The sequence below is a fragment of the Eptatretus burgeri genome, chromosome 8 (assembly GCF_056783735.1).
Source record: "Eptatretus burgeri isolate ZD-2024b chromosome 8, Ebu_testis_v1, whole genome shotgun sequence".
Lineage (NCBI taxonomy): Eukaryota > Metazoa > Chordata > Myxini > Myxiniformes > Myxinidae > Eptatretus > Eptatretus burgeri.
In genome coordinates, this window is record NC_140968.1 from 96,099,805 (window position 1) to 96,122,140 (window position 22,336).

The following is a 22,336-nucleotide window of genomic DNA, read 5'->3' on the forward strand; positions in this document are numbered from 1 at the left end:
GATTTCAAACCGCATTTTTGGTACTTTTCATTCAAATGGATACCGAGTAGTCATCAGTAGATGGAAATGGATGAGATTTGAGATGCATAATCTTAAGGTGATTCCCGATCTGCTATATGACATCCATTTTGCTCTATATCTTATTGTTTCTATGCTCGGCGACCCATCGCTGCCTTCCGGCTTGTGTATACACACACACACACACACACACACACACACACACACACACACACACACACACACACACACACACACACACACACACACACACACACACACACACACACACACACACACACACACACACTATATATATATACACAGTATATATATACACAGTATATATATCCTGTGCAGTGCCTTCAGAAAGTATTCACACCCCTTGACTTTTTCACATTTTGGTGTGCTGCAGCCTGAATTTTAAATGAATTAAATAAAAATTTCACTGATATACACAAAATACCCCATAATAACAACGTGAAAACATGTTTTGAGAAATTTTTACAAATGGAGTAAAAATTAAAAGCTGAAATGTCTTGATTCAATAAGTATTGGAAAAGAAAAAACAATTTTAAATTTACAAAAAATATGACTCGGATACAGAAACAGAGGTGACAATCTCTTGCACTTAATAAAAGCATGATACAAATTTTCCATAGTCTTACAAAAGGAACATAAACTCGACACAGAAGGGTTAAACTTCTGGAGTAACACCTGTGTGGCCAGGGCCTGATGGACAAGTCTCCAATTTAGGTCTCCCATGCAACCAACAGTTGGAGATCTCTACATCACCTTCCAATCTGGAGTAAGGAAAACTCCTGCAGGTTGTCTCTTTCCAATGGTTTCTTAAGGGTGCCGTACAGCCTGGTAAAATCATTTCCAGACAAATTCCATTGACTGTCCCCCCCCCGCCCCCCCGCCATGACGTGGAACACAACGGACTCGTCACTGTTTTAAGAGAACATGTCATGGTGATTTTGGGCAGTGATGGAAAGTTCAGGAAAGCGTCGGCAAAATCCACTTCTTCATTTACTCCATTCCACCCAATAGTTAAATGTAAAAAAATCTGGGTTACTATCCTCATGACCTTACTCACTATTCCAATTGAATGAAAACCAATACTTTTAGAAACCGAGCTCGCAGGCAACCATTGCTTCAAGGAAGGCTCCATAAGATCTCGCACATTATTATTCCACTATTTGTAAAGTATTCTATGAAGGATCGGCTGGTAGATATTCCAGCAAATAATGAATTTTGGAATAGTGGCTCATGCACAAGCTTCCTGGTATCATCGGAGATCTCTAGCCACTGCATTCCCAGAGCTTGCTGTAAAGCAGGAAGCCAAGCTCTATCAACCTTCTTCAGGACCATGAGGAAGAGTTCCCAGTCATAGTCCATTCCATCTGTTTGCCTGAATAAGGTATTAGTGAGAGGATACCAGGACACTACTTCACCATGTAATAGATGTTTTACTGTCATTATTCGAAAAGCCATGATTCGACTCGGGATGCGCACCAAGTTTTGGCCAGCAGAGTTTCGTGGCCTGCCCAACACATCTGGCTTGAGCCAGTGGTGGCCTCCCCAGAAAAAAATCAATTAGTCTCTTCTGAATGCTTGTGATCACAGCTTGAGGAGGCTGAATGATTGTCATCACACGCCGTTTTCTGGTCAAGACCAATAACAGTTTGCCAAGGTATGGGTGTCAGGTCTGAATGTCAGGTATGACTATTGATTGGCCACATATTTGTACATTTGACTTATTTAAACATTCATCAATTGCATTAATCAGGTGTCTGGATTCAAACCCTTGGCCTGGTTGCTTCAAATTGTGTTTCCAAGCTTTTGCCCTCGTTTTACAATTTGCTGTACGATGTGTTAAAATGTAATATCAACAAGCTAGCCATGGCCTTGCCAGAGAGCAGTGTCTGCAGGCTGTTATGAATTCCAGTGGAGTGACAACAAACGGCTGGAGAACTCTGTTATGGCTGATTCACCCAAGGGCCGTAGGGGGGGGGGAGCCCACTTGCATCTTTGTTTCTCTCTTTGCTTGCTTTTCTCCGCCTAGGAATAGGTTTTATATATGAAACTTTTGGAGTGTAACCTTTAGTGTGGTACAGGTTCTGACTGCTGTGGTTGGTCCCTGTGCCACCCCCGCTTGCAAGTGCTGTGCAACTTCAATAAACCGTATATTCGAGAATCCTCAGTTGACTCCCCTCAATTCTTGGCCAGGATTGGTGAGGGTCTTCATCACAATGGGGATTTAGATTTGTGACCTCCAGTCCATGATACCCACAGTCTAACGGCATGAGTGAAAGGACCATTGTGACTATCAAGTCGCTGATGAGAAAAACATGATCTGTATATTGCATTGATGGAGTACCCGAATACTCCAATCACTGGACTGAAATACTCCCTTGCTCAGATTCTGAACAGTAGAAGGCTAAATCAAGATTACCCAGAGCTGCACACATGCTGCAACCCAAAGTGGTGATGGACATCAGAACAGAGCTACTAAAATTGCAGGAAAAACAAAAGTACCACTACGATCAAAGTGCCAAGCCCCTGGGCATACTAGAAGCAGATGACTGCATTTGCATCAAGGAAAATGGTGTGTGGAATCAAGCCAGGGTAACTGTGTGCCATGCAAGTCCCAGGTCACATGTAGTCCAGTCAGCGATGGGAAGTGTTTTACATAGAAACAGACATCTGCAAAAAATGGCAGAGTCTGCTCTGACAGTAGTTCCTGGCTTTGCGTCATCACCAGTGTGTACAAGCCTGGAGCCTGGGTTTCCCTCCACAAGGACCCGGCTTCCACTACTCCACCAGCAAATCCCACAGTAGCTGAGATTTCATCGCAAGTCTTTCACACCACGAGGTCTGGGCGACATGTGAAACCCCCTGATAGACTGAATTTGTGAATTGTCATCCTCAGACAACCCTTGTGGACAATGTTGATTTGGACTGTTTAATGTGAATATCTTAAAATGATCTTCGTGAGTATGCCAACAATTACTAGCTTGGTTTGTGGCTCCCTGTGAGACCTGAACCATGGTGGAACAGCAACTTTTGTAGATTCGTAGCATTTCTCATTTCATGTTATTCTCTTTCATTTATAGCGTGTAACTCATTTACAGTTATGTTCTCCAATGGTTATGTTTAATTTATAGTGTAGTAGATAGTAGAAAAATCGTACAAATTGTGATACAAGCATCAAATTTGGCACTTCTGTTCTGCAGGGCTTTCTGATCAAATCTGCCCGATTGGCAATTTCAAAATCGAAGATGGTGGCCATTTTTCAAGATGGCCGCCAAGTTAGCCTCCCGAAGTTGACTTTTTGCTTAGAAGTATTTGTAATTGCCCGATTTGCATGATCTAAGTGTGGATTCCTATGTTTTCAAGCCTGCTGGAGTGGATTTTCCTGTTTTTAAAGCTCCCTGACACACACTTTTTCTGAGGTCCAACTTCACAACTTCAAAGAGGTCCACAGAATCCAGGAGTGACACTCTGGGTGAGTGCCCAGAGATATTCCATCCTCTGGCCCTCAAAGGGCCAAAAGATATATCTATACAGTATATCTATATATCTATACAGTTATATATATATATATATATATATATATATATATATATATATATATATATATATATATATACATGTATATAAAGATTCAATGTTAAAATATATGATTATTGAAAAAAATCGTGTCTTTTGGGGGTGGTTGCAGGGACCTAGTTGCAGGGTGAGAAATAAAAATACAGACAGTGATAATTATGTAATACAATCAACATCAACTGAAATGACAATTAAGGTGAATGAAATGGATGTAAAATAGATGTTAAATTTCTTACGTTCTTTCCAGTGTAAATCGAACTTGTTGCTTGTCCAATCTGAACAAAACAAAGGTTTTTATTTGTTCACCATTTAAAAAAAAAACAAATAAATAAATATATAAATAAACCAATGGTTCGAGCTTTCGTGAGTTATATATTTTATTGTGCAAAACTGTTGCCTAGAAAGTGCTGACTTGAAAATAGATGTCATTATGCGGGTCATCTCATCTTGAGTTTCGTGCCACATCGTCGCACATGGATAGATGTCAACGTCCACCAAAGACTCATATCTGAAACAAAGAATGATGGGTTTTTGTTTATTATAAAACAAAGTTTTCCATATGAAAAGCCACACCACTGTATTTTTGGATGATTAATCAAGATGCAGACAACTGTACATAATAACAATGATAATCACATTAATAATGAATTTCCTCATAAGGAACTTAAATGCAAGAAGAGGCCATTCGGTCCATCAAAGGCTGTGCAATGGTGGCCAAGCTAACGTTGTTTGTCTGTGCTCTACAATTTTTAAATGCTGCGCATAAAGAAAGCAGGCAGCTCATACTGTTTTTTTAAGACTTTTTTATGACTCGGCCAGAGTTCGAACCACCGACTCCTAGACTCAGAGAAGATGCTCTAACCATTATGCCACAGAGTCTGCTGTAACACAGTTCATACTCACCTTTAATCTGTCTCCTCTGAGTTAGGTTCCAAACCCAACTATAAACTGTCATTCTGGTGCTTCACAAGCAGATCTTTGTGTCAGTGAATACACCATGAATATAAGACATCAAATTGCCTAATCCTTTTGTTAACATTCACTGGTTGATCGAAAAGGCCCTGTGGTACTCTTTTAAAAGAGTAGGCCATTGTATTCTAGCACCGTGACCAAGTTCTAAATATCTTGCCCTGATTTATTGGGCACACTGCACCAGTGGTATGTCTGTGCCTCCAGAAATGATACAAACCCACAGCTTCAAATCTGCATGAAATAAGAAGGTGTTGCATAAGAAGGAAGGACGTTGAATCGATAAGCAATTTATTATATTTGAACTAAAAAGTTCCTCGTAACAGTACAGCCTTCAAACAATGGCTCCCTCCATTGTGAATTTATGCAGGACACAAGAGATTGTAGAACCATAACTAAAACCAATTGGCATTAAAATGAAAATAGCAACCAAAAATCCCATCTATTTTTTTGACATTGAATATCTCAGATTATTTACTCTGGTTGAGTTTTTATTTTTTATTTTTTTGTATACCTTGGTCGAGGCTCGTATGAGAGCTAACACACAACTCACAGCAAGGAGGCATGAGACAAGAGGGGCGGGAGTGGAAGGGACAAAACAGTGGGGAACAGACACATTAGGTGAACTGTGGAAGGGAGAGGGATGGGGATGGGACGGGGAACATGGCGAAGAGAAGATGGACATTTCAGGGACTTTCAGGAAGGAAAGCAGGAGAAATGAAGGAAGTGGGCTTGGGTGGATTATCGGGGTAGAAAAGATCGAGGATTTGGATGGGGGAAGATAAGTGGTGGTGGTGAACAGCTGTTTTGAAAGCCTGGAGGGAAGAATGGGAAAGAATAGAGTGAGGAAGTTTATTCCAAAGGCGGGAAAAAAGAGGAATGAAAGAGTGAATATGAGCAGTGATTCGTGATTTTGGTAGTTTTACCAGAAGGGGGTTGTTGGCGGACCTTGTGCGCCCTTTTGAAATGTGGTGGGGACAAATCGCAGAGAGAGCAGGGGGGGGCAAGGCTGGAGAGGAGTCGGTAGAAGACAGAAGGACCACCGACCAACCTGCGGTGATTGAGTGAGAGGCCCAAAGACTCAGCTTCATTGCGGGAGATGCCGATGATCTTAAATGCCCTGGTTTCGACAGCGTGAAGCCGAGAAAGGTGGGAGGCAGGAGCACCAGCCCAGAGGGGAGAGCAGTACTCCATCAGGCTACGGACAAAAGCTTTGTAAGTGGTCAGGAGCTCAAGAGGGCCGAGGAAGGACTTAGCACGACGGAGGATTCCCAGTCGGTGACTGGCTTTTGAGGTGAGGTTGGAAATGTGACTTTCCCAGGAAAGGTCATGGCAGATAGTGAGACCTAGAAGCTTGAAAGAAAACACTTCTTCCAGAGGATTGTTGAGAAAGTGGATGGGTGGGTTTTGTAAACGGTCCTTTCGAAGAGACATAGTGAGAGTGTGAGATTTGTCTGGATTGAAAGACATGTTCCACGTGTTGGACCAGTTTGTGATTTTATCCAGATCTGCAGTGAGTGAAGAAGCTGCTGCTTGCCGGTCTGAGGGATGACAGATGGTACGGCAGAGGGTGGAGTCGTCGGCAAAGAGAAATAGAGGATTTTCCAGAGAGTCCGAGAGATCATTGATGAAAACCAGAAAAAGAACAGGGCCCAGAACACTACCTTGAGGAACTCCAGCCTGCACAGGAAGAGGGGATGAAAGAACTCCATTTAGGGCCACACGTTGACTGTGACAGGAGAGGAAGTCTGCGAGCCATGAGTGGAGATGGCCTTGAATACCATGGGAAGAGAGTTTGGTGAGCAGGGCAGGGTGCCAGACTGTGTCAAAAGCACGTGATATGTCCAGGGATACGGCTCGGATTTCCTGTCTGGCATTGAGGACCTCCATCCATTGATGGGAGAGCAGAAGCAGCATATCCAGGGTAGAGTGACCTGGTCTGAAACCAAATTGATGATTGGAAATCAAGCCATTGGAGAAGAGGAAGGATTTCATATCTGAGGCGATGATGGATTCCATCACCTTGCTGATGATTGGGAGAAGGCTGATTGGTCTGTAGTTACAGGGATCTGTTTTTGCACCTTTTTATGCAGGGCAGTGATGTTAGCAGATTTCCAAGCAGATGGCAGATGACCTTGGGCAAATGAGAGGGTGAATAGAACAGAGAGTGGGTGAGCAAGAGCAGAAGAGCAGGCTTTGAGGACACGTGGGCTGATGCCGTCTGGACCGGTTGCAGAATCTGACTCAAGGTTTGAAAGCAAGCTCTCCACCTTGTCAGGAGAAAAGGATACAGAGTCCAGGGACAGTTGGGTGCGACTGGGTAAAGTGGGTAGAGATAGAGATGGGTTTAGGACACAAGATTTAGCTGCAAACATCGAGTTTAGACATTCAGCTTTATCACGTGTGGAATCAGCAGTGCGGCCATTTGAGGTAAGGGAGGGGATGGAGGGGGAACATACACCAGAAACAGATTTGATTAAACGCCACCAGGATTTTGAGGAGGGAGAGAGGTTTGAGAGTTGTGAAGTGCTACACACATAAATTAGGTTAAAATTGATCACGTGATCTGTAAATAATCGGCGTTTAATGTGAGTCACTTGGATTATTGATTCAAACCCGTCAAAATGTAAAAATAAATAAATGCAAAAATATGAATGTTGAAAAACAAACATCATTCCTTCTTCTGCTGGAACTGGCTGTGTGTTTGTACCATTTGTGGATGCGCAGATGCTCCAATGGTGCAATATGCTCCACAAATCAGGTCAAGATATTCAGAAATTTCACCAGGGTACCAGAATACAATGACCAACTCTTTTTGGAGGGTACCATAGGGCCTTAACCAGACTCGGTGTTGTAATGTTTAAACATTAGAGCCACTGCTCTGTGTCTGGGAGGTCGGTGGTTCGAACTCCAGCCGAGTCATAGCATAGAATGTAAAAATGGTACGTGCTGCTTCCTTTCTTGATGCTCAGCATTTAAAAAGGATAGAACACAGACAAAGAACCAAAGGTTGGCAAACATTGTACAAGCTTGGATGGGCCTATTGGCCTCGGCTTGTGTTGAAATTCCTCTTAAGGGAAGTCATATTATTATTTCCTCTGAGGAGAATCAGCTGAACAATGATTCGTTAAAAAAAGAATCTTACTTTTTCATCTGTATATATTCTTCATTGCACCGTCGATTCAACAACATGTCCGCAGCAACACACAAAGTGTCATAAATCCGTCGCACGAACATTTCTCTCGTCTTTTCCATCCTCTGCGTTTGCCTCTTCCATACGTGGAAAGTTACCATCATTAGCCCCAACCACCAGACTGCACCTGCTGCAATTGTGAGGCCGAGGCAGTCACTTTGAGAAAGCTGATCATGTGACTCAACAGCAGGGTTCTTGAAAAATGAGTTGTAGGAACTGGAATTGTACGTGTAGGAGCATATGCTGCGGGCGACGCCATTTGCCAGGCGTTCAGTAAAAGTTTCGCTCCCGTATCGTGATTGTAATACCACTTCACAGTCAAAATCGCTGTGGATAAACAGATGATGGTCAAATAATTTGTTAGACATTGTCAATTAATGTGTTAAAATTACATGAAAGGATAACTTCAGTAAGGTATTTATTAATTTTAAGAATTAATGAAGAAATTAATTACAATGCAGGATATGTATTTTATAATGCTAAGTTTGGTGTCTGTCGGTACATTTATGTGGATGGCTGTCTCCCATTTCGGGCGGCCACTTCTGGTGCTGCGAAAAGCTCCGCACGCAGGCAAAGCTCAACATTCAACCAGAAGAAATGCATACCAAATAGGATACATTTTAAACATATGAACACAACATGGATTTGCAGTTTGCTTATTAACATTGTGTTAAGATACGACATGGGCTGACAGGATGGCCTCGAGGTATGCACACTTACTCTCGGTTGTCTCTAATGGTGGCGTTTGGGCTGTGCAACCCATGTGATTGCTTGGGACCCTGAGGCAACAGGCACCCACATGCGATTGATCGTGGTCCACAATCTTTCAAGACGGGGCCCCGAAGGGTGGTGGTTGGGAATGTTAGGGGTCTCACTTTGCCGAAAAACCACATCAACTCAGGAGTGTTTAATATAATCAGCATATTTTCTCCATTCTCATAGAAGCTACATTAGCAAACATGGAATCATTTGGATGGCTGTTTGTCTAAGCTATTGAGTGAGTACAAACGCTTGACCCAGCATACATTTTGGAAACGCATCCTGTATATGTTCAGAAGGAAAACCTACCCTTTAAACTTCATGCAGATTGAAACGAAGTGTCACTTTTCAACTCTTGTAATATTAACATCTTGGGTTGTTTGTCAAAATATTAAGCTTTTATGCCATGGCCAATGTATCCACAGTACAATGTATAAAGTTTTATTGAATTTTTTGAAACATCTATCTATATGGAATGCTTTTGCACATATGTCTCAAAGCTTCAAAAACATAAACATTTATGCATCAACACATCAAAATGAGATGTGGTTTTCTTTTTCTATTTTGACTTCACCTGGAAGGTTGTTCCAGGGCACTTAAGGGCTGGTGCGTCATTCGTCCGTCAGCCCGTGCATACTTGTTACTTCTTCTCTGAAACTATACACATGATTTCGATGAAACTTTACCTCAACGTTCATCACCATGTATGTAGCAAAGTTTGTTCATGGCATAAAAAAAAAATTGGGCCCTATGGAGGTCTACAGGAGTTGCCCCCCTACGTAGGTATTTGCTTTCTTCTCAGAAACTACACATGCAATTCCGGTGAAACTTGACCACAACCTTCATCACCTGTGATGTACCAAAGGTCGCTCACTCTATTAAAAAAACAATAATCGAGGTCGAAGGAGATTTACGGGGGGGGGGGTGTTGTCCCCCAAAATAGGTATTTGCTAAAACATTGGTTCATTGGAACATTTTGCTAATTCTGGCCCATGTTCATTTCCTCCTCAGCATCCTTATTTTATGAGGTGAGCGCCCAGAGGTATTGGCCCTCGCTTTTAATTTAACAATGTACTGTGTTCACATTACGATTTGTAAAATAGGGATCCATTTTAGTGAAGACACATTGGCCTTTGCATTCAGTGAAACAGTCCGACACAGGTTCCATAATCCTTTCATTGAAAGGGGATTTTTCTTTAAATCTGCATGGAATTTATGGGGAAGGGAGTTCATCACAAGCATAAATTGGCTCACAAAATCTAAGTTGGGTCATGGGTTTGTATTCTTTGGGTAGCTCTTTGCTGTAAATCTCAAATCATACCATGTTTGTATAGGTAACTTCTACCTGAATGGATAAAGGGACTGTTAACTGCCTATGCACTAATAAAAAAACAAGTAGCCCCATGGGGGACTGATGGTTATTTCCCCAACAGGTGGGGTGACCTTTCTGTCCTGATGTAAACTAAACAATAACACAAGAAAAACTAAAGAACAACAACGAAAATAAACACAGAGGAAAACTAAACACCAACAAAAGAAAACCCCCCTTTTAACGCCTTTCATGGGGGGCACATGCGGATGGGGAGCACAACCGGCCATGAGACCTTGCTATCCTGATGCATCATACCATATTTGGTCCATATCAGTTGGGTAGTTTGAGAGAAGATGTTTTTGTCAAATGTTAATGGAGGTATGGGTAGACACTGGGACCAACTCTATGAGCTTATTTCAGAGAAATAACATTAAAAAACGTCATAAGATGCGTGAGGATACTACAATTAAACAGGAAGTAATGATAATTTTGCCCCTGAGGTGGTATGATCAACAGGTAGATCCTGCACCTGTAGGGTGGCAGCTACAGAAATCTATTACTCACATAAATTCCCCTTTCAGGTGACACCCCACTTCCTTCTATACTCCAACTATAACACCACCACTGGCTGTCTAGTCTGGTTTTGAATCCGATCAATCTATAAACTGTCATCCTGGTGTTTCTCAGACTCGGTGAATCATCACTGTGTGCCATACCTCCGATAGATGTTAAACTGGCATCCCATCAAACGACATTAGTTGGTGGACGTTAAAGATCCCCACGATGTCCTACATGAAATGTGGGTGAGCAATCGGTGGCATCGCAGCCAGATTACAAATTCCTGCCTGAACTACTGCTGGGATGTGGCAAGGCAATGGAAAACCTCCCAGGATAAGTACAGTATAACCCTTGCTCAGGAAGCTACTTCGACAGCACGGAAGCTCTGTGATGGAGTATGATTATCACAAAGATGGACAAATCATGTCAGCGTTGTTAATAGTAGTAACCTACACTGAAAGTCTTTGTTAATCATTTAATTAAAGAAAAGCCTACATTTAGCATTGTAAAATAATTTAGCACCTATAAATAACATTTAATAATGAACTTCAAAGAGGTCCAAAATAAACTTAAATGTAATTATCGGTGGACTTGATGATGTAATTTGTTATGAGTTAGGGCTTCTGCTCAAAAAGATAGAGCATGGACATAAAGATGGGGGGGAGGGAGATGGGGGAAGAGAGATGGGGGGAAGAGAGAGGGGGTGGGGAGAGAAGGGTGAGAGGAGAAAGGGAGGAGTGGAGGGTGGAGAGGGGGAGTGGAGGTGAGAGGGGAAGGAGAGGGGGGAAGAGAGAGGGGAGGGGTAGAGAGGAGAGGGAAATAGGAGTGGGTGGTGGGGGGGGGTGGGGTAAAATGTTCCCTCTATATCTACCCTGTCCACCACATTCCATTGTTTGTCAAAGCCTCCCTCTATTTTGTCCTTTAACTCCGCTGTTGGTGTCCCCCCCTCTATACTGCTCCTTTTATCCTGTTGTGCCCTGATCCATTTAGTGCTCTCGCCGCTCTTCCACGAGCCTTGACTTTGTAATCAAAAAAACTGTTATAGGTTGGCAACCATAGTGCAGGCTTGATGGACCGAATTGTCTCTTTCTGTGTTGAAGTTCCTTGGAAGGGAAGTCTTCTATCATATATTGTGACCAGTGCTGTCTGCCCATGCAATTGAAAAGTTCACCATTCACTTTTGAAATGAGGGGAGAACAGGCATGAATCATGTTGCCATCAAATTTTATTTCGCAAGCAGGATATTTTGCCCTCTTTTTACACAAATCCAACCTCCGCCGCCCGAAATTGCACCACTATTTTGTGGTGGGCGGTATAAGTATCTCAGAGCGTTGGCTCTAAGCGAAACCAAGAGTGCAACACAACTAACCTTTTTAAAGTCAACATAGGTCAACCGCTCATCTGTTGAATTAATACCAGGTGGGGTTAACTCGGCCTGTCATCCTTCTGAGGTCGGCAAAATGAGTGCCAGCATACTGGTATACTGTGTCGGAGCGGCGACCTGTCCAGGATTGTGTCCAATAGCCAAGGAGACTGCTTAAGCAGCACCAACGCTCTGCACAGAGTGTAATCCCAATCTCCTCCTCCTTTGTTGATTGGTTATGTAGATTCAAAATGCCACTTACTTACTGTAATCTCAACTAACCTCATGTTCCGTCCGAAGAATCCTTTCGTCCACCACTCATTGATGTTCCATATATTGCTACCAGAACCATGGGAACCCGTGAACCACAAAGCGACACCAGTAATTGGAAGTGTAAGAGTCAATGGCAGTGAGAAGCAAGAGCGCTGATGGCAAATCTTGCAGGCCACATTTGCCAACCAGTGGCAAAAGGATGCCATTAAAGCATGGCAAGCCATGAGGCCTACGGCAGGTGTTGCATATTCACTCGGGTGAGAAGAGATGACCCACAATACTGACCAAGACCAGCGATTCTTCTCCGCTTCCCAACCTAGGAAATAAAAACAGGTGATCTTTGTTTTTATATTATAAAATGCTCATTCGAATTGCATGTTGTAAAAACAAACAAGCTGTGTTTATTTAAGGTTTTTCCATGAAAGGCATTTTATTAAATTGCATTTTCACTTTTTAATGCCATGCTGATAGCTCCTGTTTGCACATTGCTTTCTTGATTCACATGTTATTTTTGCTCTTTGCATGTATTGGTGGGCTCTGTTGGGTGACATAGAATGTTCTGTGTGTCTGATGACATACAATATATGATGCTGCAGTGCATGGTATCTTGACGGTGTCATTTTGCAGGTCAAACTTGGTGTCCATTCACTTTATACCTTCCTCTCTTCATTCCCTGTTTTTCTTTAATTACAGGAGCGAGACTCATGGAAGAGCAAGATGGATCTGGCAGTTGGACAAATGTCAAGGTACTGAACAAACAAGAAAAGAGGAGATGAAGGGGAGGAGGAAACACTGAAACTAGCAAGTCAGGTGGCTGGGTTAGGAAAGGTTAATGGGGGTAATTGAGATCATGGGTCAGGATGAGGGATGACAGAAGGTGGTGGTGCAGTGTTTGCTTGAAGTGCTGGAGCAAAGAGATGGAACCGCCTCAGGAAGATGGTTCCATAGATGGGAGATGCAAAGAATAAAAGAGTTGAGGGGGTTACTCGAAGAACACATGAAAGAGAGAAAGAGAGAATCAAGGTTGGAGAATAGACACGAGAAAACAGAAAGACAACTGATGTTTCTGTGATGTGAAAGCAACAGATCTTGTGCTTTGACCTCATCATGGGAGATTCCAATAATTTTGAGAGCTTTAGATTCCACAGAATCCAGGAGTGACAGAGGTGATGCTGTGGTGCCATCCCATAGTGGAGAGCAGGAATAATAAAAATAATAATTGGAGAAGGCCATTTGGCCCATCAAAGCCTACATTAGTGTTACCAATTTCTGGTTGTTTGCCCATGCTCTATCCTTTTAAATGCTGAGCGTAAAGCAAGGAAGCAGCACGCACAACTTTTAAAGTCCTTGGCATGACTCGGCCGGGGTTTGAACTGCTGATCTCCCAGACTGAAAGTGGACGCTCTAACAATTATGCCACCTTGTATTCCACTGGCTTGTGAACAAAGACCTTGTGGACTGTGAGGAGCTCTGATTTTCCAAGAATGACTTGCATCAATGGAGGATGCAAAGCCTGTGGCTGGCTTTAGTGGCCATCCCAAGAAAGGTCATGGCTGATGGTGAGGCCAAGATGTTCAACAGACTGAATCTCTTCCAGTGGATGACCAAGGAAATAGAAAAGCGAGTTTGGTTGACAACTCTCCGGAGCGATTTGCAAGGTTTTGTAATGGTTTATAAGGGTCTAAGGAGTTTTAAGGGGTCTAAAGGATCTACAGGCATCTAAGGGTCGAAAGGGTCTTGTGATACAAGGTGTCCTAGGGGTCTAAAAGGTCAAGGGGTCTAAGGGGTCTAAGAGGTACGTTCAAATCATAGGGTATAAGGGGTCGAAAAGGTGAAACACGTTTAAAGGTTCTTTCGATTCTCAAAGGGCCAAAAGGTCTCGAGTGGTTTAAGAGCTCTAAAGTATTTAAATGTCTAAAGGCGTCTAAATGTCTCGAAAGAGTTGAAAATGTACAAAGGCTCTTAAAGAGTCTTGAAAGGTCAAAGGGATCTAAAGGTATTAAAGGGTCAAAAGGATTAAGGGGCCTCAGCAGTTTCAATGGTTTAAAAGATACATTTCAGCAGTACATAATTAATAGATGCAGTCATGGTGTAACTGATGTTCAAATCGTACATAAGTAAGAGACATAATTACGTGGGTTGACCGAGGCTTCACTCAAGACTTCCTTGCTTCACGAACAATGTTTTTCGTTTTTATAATATAGATTATCAGAGTCGCCTGTGGGTATAGTTTGTGCATTACTTGCTGAAAAAAGTAGTCTGTGCTTTAAAAGGAGACTGTAGATGTTTGTGTGGTGTGGTTCTTGATGGTCTGAACTCTAAAGGATCTAAATATCTAAAGGGTACGTTTGAATAGTAGTTAGGGTCCAAAATAGTCTTTAGGGTAGAAAAGGTCGAATCTATTAAGGATGTAAAAGTCAAAAGGCGTCTAAATGTCAAAAGGCATCAATGTCAGAAGGCGTCTCAATATCAAAAGGCGTCAATGTCAGAAGGCGTTTAAATATCAAAAGGCGTCAATGTCAGAAGGCATCTCAATGTCAAAAGGCGTCAATGTCAGAAGGCGTTTAAATATCAAAAGGCGTCAATGTCAGAAGGCATCTCAATGTCAAAAGGCGTCAATGTCAGAAGGCGTTTAAATGTCTAAAGACGTCTACCCTTGTTAACCCTACCCAAATCCATTCCCCTTCTAATTTTGTAGGGGTCTAAAAAAGGGTTGAAAGGGTCTTAAAGGCAAAAGGAATCCAGGGGGTCAAAAGGGTCTTAGGGGTCCAAGGGTTCTGAAGAGTCTAATGGGGTTTTAGGGGTCTTATGGATCTAAGGATTCTAAAGGGTGTAATGTGGTCTTCGGGGTCTTAAGTGTCTTAGGTGGTCTTAGGGTTCAGAAGGTTCTCACAAGGTCTGAATGTTCTTATGGGTCTAAAGGTGGAGGGGGCTAAGGGGTTTAAAGGATTTAAATATCTGATGGTGTCAAAATGGTCTAAAATGTCTAAAGGGTCTTAAAGGGTCTTCAAAGGTCTAAGTAGTCTAAAGGGTCCAAAGGTTTAAAAGGTACGTTCCAATAGTACGTAATTAATAGAAGTAGTATGGTGCAGTGCAAATGATGTTCAAACAAAACGTAATTAAGAAACATATATGAGTAGTCACATGGGTCGATTGAGGTCTTAAGTGTCTTTGGCAGTCTTAGGGTTCTGAAGAGTCGAACAAGGTCTAAATAGCCTTATGGGTCTTAAGAGGTCTTTTGGGTCTTAAGGTGGAGGGAGCTAAGGGGTTTGAAGGATTAAAATATCTAATGGTGTCTAAAGGGTCTAAAATGTCTAAAGGTTCTTAAAGGATCTTCAGAGGTCTAAGTAGTCGAAAAGGTACATTCCAATCGTACGTAATTAATAGATGTAGTATGATGTAGTGCAACTGACGTTCAAACAATATGTAATTAAGAGACATATATGAGAAGTCAGTCACATGGGTCGACTGAGGCTTCAGTAACCATGTTTTTTGTTTTTATCATATGAAATTACGCAATTTGGTGTCTGTCTGTCTGTCTGTCTGTCTGTCTGTCTGTCTGTCTGTCTGACTGTGATACATTCAGTCGTTATTTATCCAATCTCAACCAAACTTGCCAGGGGGACTAAGGGGCACAATGGAGGTTGTAGTAACTTAACTTGGCCCCCTCTCCGAGGGAGATTTCCACCTTGGACAAACTCTGTGTTAAGGTGTATAAATAAATAGCTCAACGTAGCATTTCATGGGGGAAGTAAAAATTATTACAACCACAAACGATTCTGTCAAATCTTTTCAATGTATGATTACCTTTTTAAACAGCAGCTACTCAAAGAAATTTGAAGCAAACCAGGGGTGTGTTCCATCACCAATAAGCTTGCTATCACTTGTCAAGCCAGCCATTCCATGTCAACCATTTCAATGGAGTTCTCGCTTGAGTGCTTAAGCCACTTGGCGAGTGCTCTACAAGCTGCTTGGTAATGGAACACACCCTAATGTCCTTGAAGCATGATGTGCTTATGGAGTTTCCCGCAAACAAACGGATCCACCCTGTCTCAACTCACTCGGCCTTCAGGTAAGATTCTCAAATGAGTCTTCACATGTGAATGATGCCTCCCATTGCCTGTCCGATTGTTTTTCTAGCCATCAGATTTTGTGGACTCGATGTGGATTATTTACAACATATAAAGTGCTGATAGGAAGTCTACACCCCCTTTCAAATTTTTCACCTTTTGTGGCTTTATAACCTGGAATGAAACTGCATTTAATCAGACTTTTTCCACATCGTAACCCACAACTTCCAAGTTAAAAATAAATTATAGAAATTTCTAAACATTAATAAAATGTAAAATGTTTCTGAACTGAACGTTGTGCACTCGATGTGGATTGTTTGTAACATATAAAGTGCTGATAGGAAGTCTACACCCCCTTTCAAATTTTTCACCTTTTGTGGCTTTATAACCTGGAATGAAACTGCATTTAATCAGACTTTTTCGACATCGTAACCCACAACTTCCAAGTTAAAAATAAATTATAGAAATTTCTAAACATTAATAAAATGTAAAATGTTTCTGAACTGAACATTGTGCACTCGATGTGGATTGTTTATAACATATAAAGTGCTGATAGGAAGTCTACACCCCCTTTCAAATTTTTCACCTTTTGTGGCTTTATAACCTGGAATGAAACTGCATTTAATCAGACTTTTTCCACATCGTAACCCACAACTTCCAAGTTAAAAATAAATTATAGAAATTTCTAAACATTAATAAAATGTAAAATGTTTCTGAACTGAACGTTGTGCACTCGATGTGGATTGTTTGTAACATATAAAGTGCTGATAGGAAGTCTACACCCCCTTTCAAATTTTTCACCTTTTGTGGCTTTATAACCTGGAATGAAACTGCATTTAATCAGACTTTTTCGACATCGTAACCCACAACTTCCAAGTTAAGAATAAATTATAGAAATTTCTAAACATTAATAAAATATAAAATGTTTCTGAACTGAACGTTGTGCACTCGATGTGGATTGTTTGTAACATATAAAGTGCTGATAGGAAGTCTACACCCCCTTTCAAATTTTTCACCTTTTGTGGCTTTATAACCTGGAATGAAACTGCATTAAATCAGACTTTTTCCACATCGTAACCCACAACTTCCAAGTTAAAAATAAATTATAGAAATTTCTAAACATTAATAAAATATAAAATGTTTCTGAACTGAACGTTGTGGACTCGATGTGGATTGTTTATAACATATAAAGTGCTGATAGGAAGTCTACACCCCCTTTCAAAATTTTCACCTTTTGTGGCCTTATAACATGAAATGAAACTGCATTAAATCAGACTTTTCCCACCTTTATTTACACATCGTAACCCACAACTTCCAAGTTAAAAACAAATTATAGAAATTTCTGAACATTGATAAAAAATACAAAACTAGAATATCTTGGTTGACCCCCACCCTGGACACTCCCGTAGGGAGAGGTCGTTTCTATTAACATAAATGAAGGCTGCTTCATAAGTATCAGATTTCCATTTTGAAAAAAAAATGTTTCATGTGGGTTTTTTTTTTTTACACATGCTATTGCAGAAGAGACTGACAAGGACTCACCTACGACAGAGAAAATTACGATTACCGTAACTGCAATATGGATGAGGCTTCCGAGAAAGTTTGCAGTGTGGAGCGTGACAGAATTGATATTTTCTTCGCAATCAGAGGCATAGTTCTTGTTTGGCCAGAAGTTCTCCCACCAGGCAACAGATTTCAAAACGAGCCCAAAGAATAGCAGGCTCACACGAATGTTTGTTGAACTGAAAGGAAATTGTAAAAAGTAGAATACCAGCAAAGCTCTGAAAGTTAACCAACTATTTTCTTCAAAATAATGCTTTTCACACATATATAGCTATGTGAATCGGAAAGGGGGAACTCGGTAATGTATAAGTGTCATGGAAATAACTACTGTTTGTGTTCATGTTGACAACTTCACCCTGGTGGAGTGGGTTTTTGTAGCCAAGCGCAAGACCCAATGTTAATGATTTTAGAGCTGCAAGTTCTCCCATAAGCCTGTCTTAACAAATTTCACTCCCCCCTCCCCCCCCCCCTTTTCTGAGTTCAAGTCCAACTGTCTACCCCCACCAAATTGCTTGGGTTTTGTTTGTCCAGCATGGGATTGGTGGGCATTTGGGCAAGGACATGCTGCTACAGGTGGTGTGAGTTGCTACCCCACAGGCAGGATTATAAAGTCAAAGCTTGCGAGAACCGAATTACATTTGAAGAATGAAAGAAAGGAATATTGAGTCAGTGTTAAGGGAGAGAGTGAAGAAAGAAGAGAGACCGATGGTGCAGTGTAGTGTGAAACAGGTCAAGAAGAAGTTCAAATTGACTTCCAGTTCTGGGTGCCTTCATGTGTGATGCGAGTTTGAGCAATTCCCCCCTCCAGCTCATCAAAGCTAAGTTTTCCAGACCAGATCCGTTGTGTTTTCCTGTTTTATTACCTCTGCCACTGAAGGTGGACGGAGGTTACGCTTTCACCCCTGTCTGTCTGTTTGTCTATCTGTCTGTCTGTCTGTCTGGTGGACAGGTTGGGTGTACGACAAGGATGAAATGATTACATTTTGGTGAAGATCCGGATCCAGATCTGGATATTAGATTTTTAAGTGATTCTTCACCATTGAGAGATAGGGCCAAAAATGATATATGGCACAACATCTCAAAAAGTTGTGGACGGATTCAAACAAAACTTGGCGAACAGGTTGGGTGTGTGACAAAGATGTATCAATTCGATTTTGGTGAATATCCAATTCCACGGATACGATATTTTTTTATAAAATGATTCTTCACCATTGAGAGATGGGGCCAAAAACAATATTTAGCACGATACTTCAAAACGTTGTGGAAGACTTTTGACAAAACTAGGTAGACGAGTTGGTTAGGTGACAAGAACAAGCCAATTCGATTTTGGTTTAGGTCCAGATCTAGATCGGCCTACCAGTAGGATACAAAACGTAAACTGTTCAGCCTGGCGGAGGTATGAGCTCTCTTGAGTGCCGTTTTAATTTTCATTCCCGTGTTTCTGGTTGTGTTTTCATCCAGTTTTCCATGTCAAACAGTACCTAGTTCTGTTGAGTTGTCGAATCCTTGTCAGAAACAAATTTAAATTTAAAAAAACGCTCTTCTGACGAAACAGTTGCATAGGCTCCACCGATTAGGCATGAGCTTAGCAGAGCTTCTGATCCACACTGACGAGGGCCAACAAGCCTAAAACATGCCTCTTTGGATGTTTCCTCACCAGAGTGGACTGGTCGATAAAATTGAGAATTCAATTATTATCTTCCTGGTATTGGTAGCAGCACAATAATCCGAGGAAGTAAGGGGCTGCACTTCAGCTAAGCTCATGCCTAATTGGTGGAGCCTGCACAACTGTTTATCCAGAAGAGCCATTTAAAAATTGAAATTGTTCCTGGCTACCCCTAGAACTGTTTTGTGCGCCACAGACAAGTTAATGTGTGACAGGCATTTCCTGTTAGTAAGGATATGTACAGCAATAGCTGGTGTCGCACTTGCTTCCTGATACCCACTACAGTAATGGGGTCTGATCACAACTTAATGTTTTGTTGAGTTCGAACAATTCACTCTGGGGAGGAGCTTATGCACCTTGCTCAAGTTGCTCCAATTGAGGAGTGGTCCAATTGTATAACCATGCATTCTGACCCACTGCGGTAAGGATGTGTGTGTGTGTTTGATTGACCATGTACTTCAGCCTTCAGCTCAGATGCATATGTACGCTCATGGGATAGTCTTGTTGGACTGTGTACCTTGGCTGTGGGTCACGGTATGCATCCCAAGTTGTTAAAATGTTTCAATTTTTTAAACCTTTTTTTCCATAAACAAGAATGACTGCACTGTGGTCACAGCCTGTGATACAATATATATATATATATATATATATATATATATATATATATATATATATATATATATATTTTTTTTTCATCTCTTCTGTCCACTCACCTCCCTCATTGTTGCTCATGGCCCACATGTCAATATGGTGAAAGCTGAGACTGAGAAGAAAAAAAATTATTTCCCACAGCTCAGATTACATCCTCTCATCTGTCTCATTAACCTTGTGCCGTGTCTGTCCCATATTCCCATGTGAATGAATAGGATTAGATCGATAAGATTCATAGTGATTTCAAATAGGGGATGATATCTGTTATACCTTAGTCTGTAAGGATATGGTAGCAGTACAATATATCTGTTACCTCATTATTATCATGTGTGTGCGTGCGTGCGTGCGTGCGTGCGTGCGTGCCCGTCCCTCTCCCACTCTTCTGCTCTCTGCTGTAATAAACCTTTTGTTCATAAAAACCTGTACATGGTCATTTGAGGTACGGGACTTCACCATTAAGCACGAGTGAATTGGCTTCAAAAATCAGGTAACGGGTGGATTGGGAAACGTGCATTTAAGGCACGCTTTAAAGAGTTTATTGTCACAGTTATATCAGAACAAGCTAATTCGTCACAAGGTCATGGTTTGTTTAATCCCAATATGTGGCCAATCAATAAGAAAAAAAAGTAAAAATAAAATGTAACGCTATTCTTTTTAGTAATTTATGCACAATAACACTTGATTACTGTACATCTTGATGGGCTTGATTAAACCTTACTATTATTCGACATATGATTAGATTTTTCGGGGTCCCTCATCATGATTACCACTCGACCCAAACAAAGCCAAAGGACTGAGACGCACCAAACTCGGACAGTATATAATCAGCAGAGGCCTGCAGTCCCCGAAGGCAGGGGACTTTCACTCAGAGAGTAGTTAATGCATGGAATGGCCTCCCTGGAAAGGTAGTGGCAGCAGAAAAAGTAGATAAGTTTAAATTAGAATTAGATAGGTACCTGGAAGTTATGGAGATCGAGGGGTATTGGGATGTTGATAAGACTTTTAGGTAGTTTCAGTATTGATGGGTGATTGTGTACGGAGTGGTGTTGGTGGGGGTCTTGTCAAGGGGGGTTTTGTGGTTTATGTTGTGTGTTTTTAACCAAGTCTATGCCCCCTCCCCGAGGGGAAGAAAAGGAAAAAAATGAAAAAAAATGACAAAAAACTACAAAAACAAAAACAAAAAAACAAACAAACAAACAAAAAACTACAAAAAAAACAACAAAAACAAAACAATTTTTTAATTTCATTAATTAAAAACTTTTTTTGCATTTTCTTCCTCGGATTTTGTGTCGATGGGTTGGTGTGGTGTTCGCGCAGGCATGATGGGCTGAATGGCCTCCACCTCTGCTGCATTTCCTTGTTGTCTTTGCTACAACCCAACCTGTCCACTAAGTTTCGTCCTCATCCGTCCATAATGTTTTGAGATATTGTGCTTTTCTGTCATAGTTTTTAGCCTTATATGCACACTCAATGGTGAAGAATCACTTAAAAATTATAGGATCCGGATCTTCACCAAAATCAAATCAATTCTTCCGTGACACAACTAACCTGTCCACCCATTTCCTCCAAATCCATCCACAACTTTGAGATATCGTGCTCACAGACCAAAAAACAACAACAAACAAACAGTGGTCAAAACTTCACCTCCATTCACTTTCAGTGGCGGAGGCAAGAAGAAAAAGAAAAAATAAAAATAAATAACAATCATCATCATCATCATCATCATCATCATCATCATCATCATCATCATCATCATCATCATCATCATCATCATCTACATCAGTGAATGCAAAAATTGCTTACTCTTGTTGGTCTTCTCTCACAAAGGCACAAGTACCATAAAGCGCAAATCCCAGTAGACAAAGGATCAATCCAATAATTGAGATGACTTGGGAAATACTTTTACATTTGGTCCTGCAGGTGTCAATAACCTGCCAGGAATACAAATACTTCACAAAGACACTGAGCAAGGGGTAACATTGGAGTATCATGTCAAAGCTCAGGCAAGCTCCATATGGAAGATTTGATAGACAGCACAAAAAATACCAATTTCCCATTACATTCAAACATTGTAAGTAATGTTGTAGTTCTTCCTTCGGCTGCTCCCGTTAGGGGTCGCCACAGCGGATCATCCGTTATGATCCGCATACTGATTTGGCACAGGTTTTACACCGGATGCCCTTCCTGACGCAACCCTGGTCGCCTCTTACGACACAGAGATAAGGATTGGGTTTCGTCATGATTCCGGGCTGCCCTACACCCTCTCATAGAGAGAGGCCCAGCGCAGAGCTCCCGTCCTCAAGCGATCCTCCAACCCAAGCCTCCGAGTAGCTGGAATTCAGGCGCA

At 41.5% G+C, this 22,336-nt stretch overlaps 1 protein-coding gene across 1 annotated transcript in view; it reads right to left on the bottom strand.

The window, feature by feature from the left end:
• LOC147022328 (chitin synthase chs-2-like) overlaps positions 1-22,336 on the bottom strand; it is a gene marked incomplete at its 5' end in the record, with an annotated part of 284,439 nt that overhangs the window by 109,478 nt on the left and 152,625 nt on the right. The window contains 6 exons of the mRNA XM_085890495.1: positions 3,849-3,887; positions 4,025-4,120; positions 7,727-8,101; positions 12,049-12,355; positions 17,652-17,851; positions 21,793-21,920. Coding sequence (XP_085746621.1) covers positions 3,849-3,887; positions 4,025-4,120; positions 7,727-8,101; positions 12,049-12,355; positions 17,652-17,851; positions 21,793-21,920 — 1,145 coding nt within the window. The remainder of the gene's footprint in view (positions 1-3,848; positions 3,888-4,024; positions 4,121-7,726; positions 8,102-12,048; positions 12,356-17,651; positions 17,852-21,792; positions 21,921-22,336) is intronic.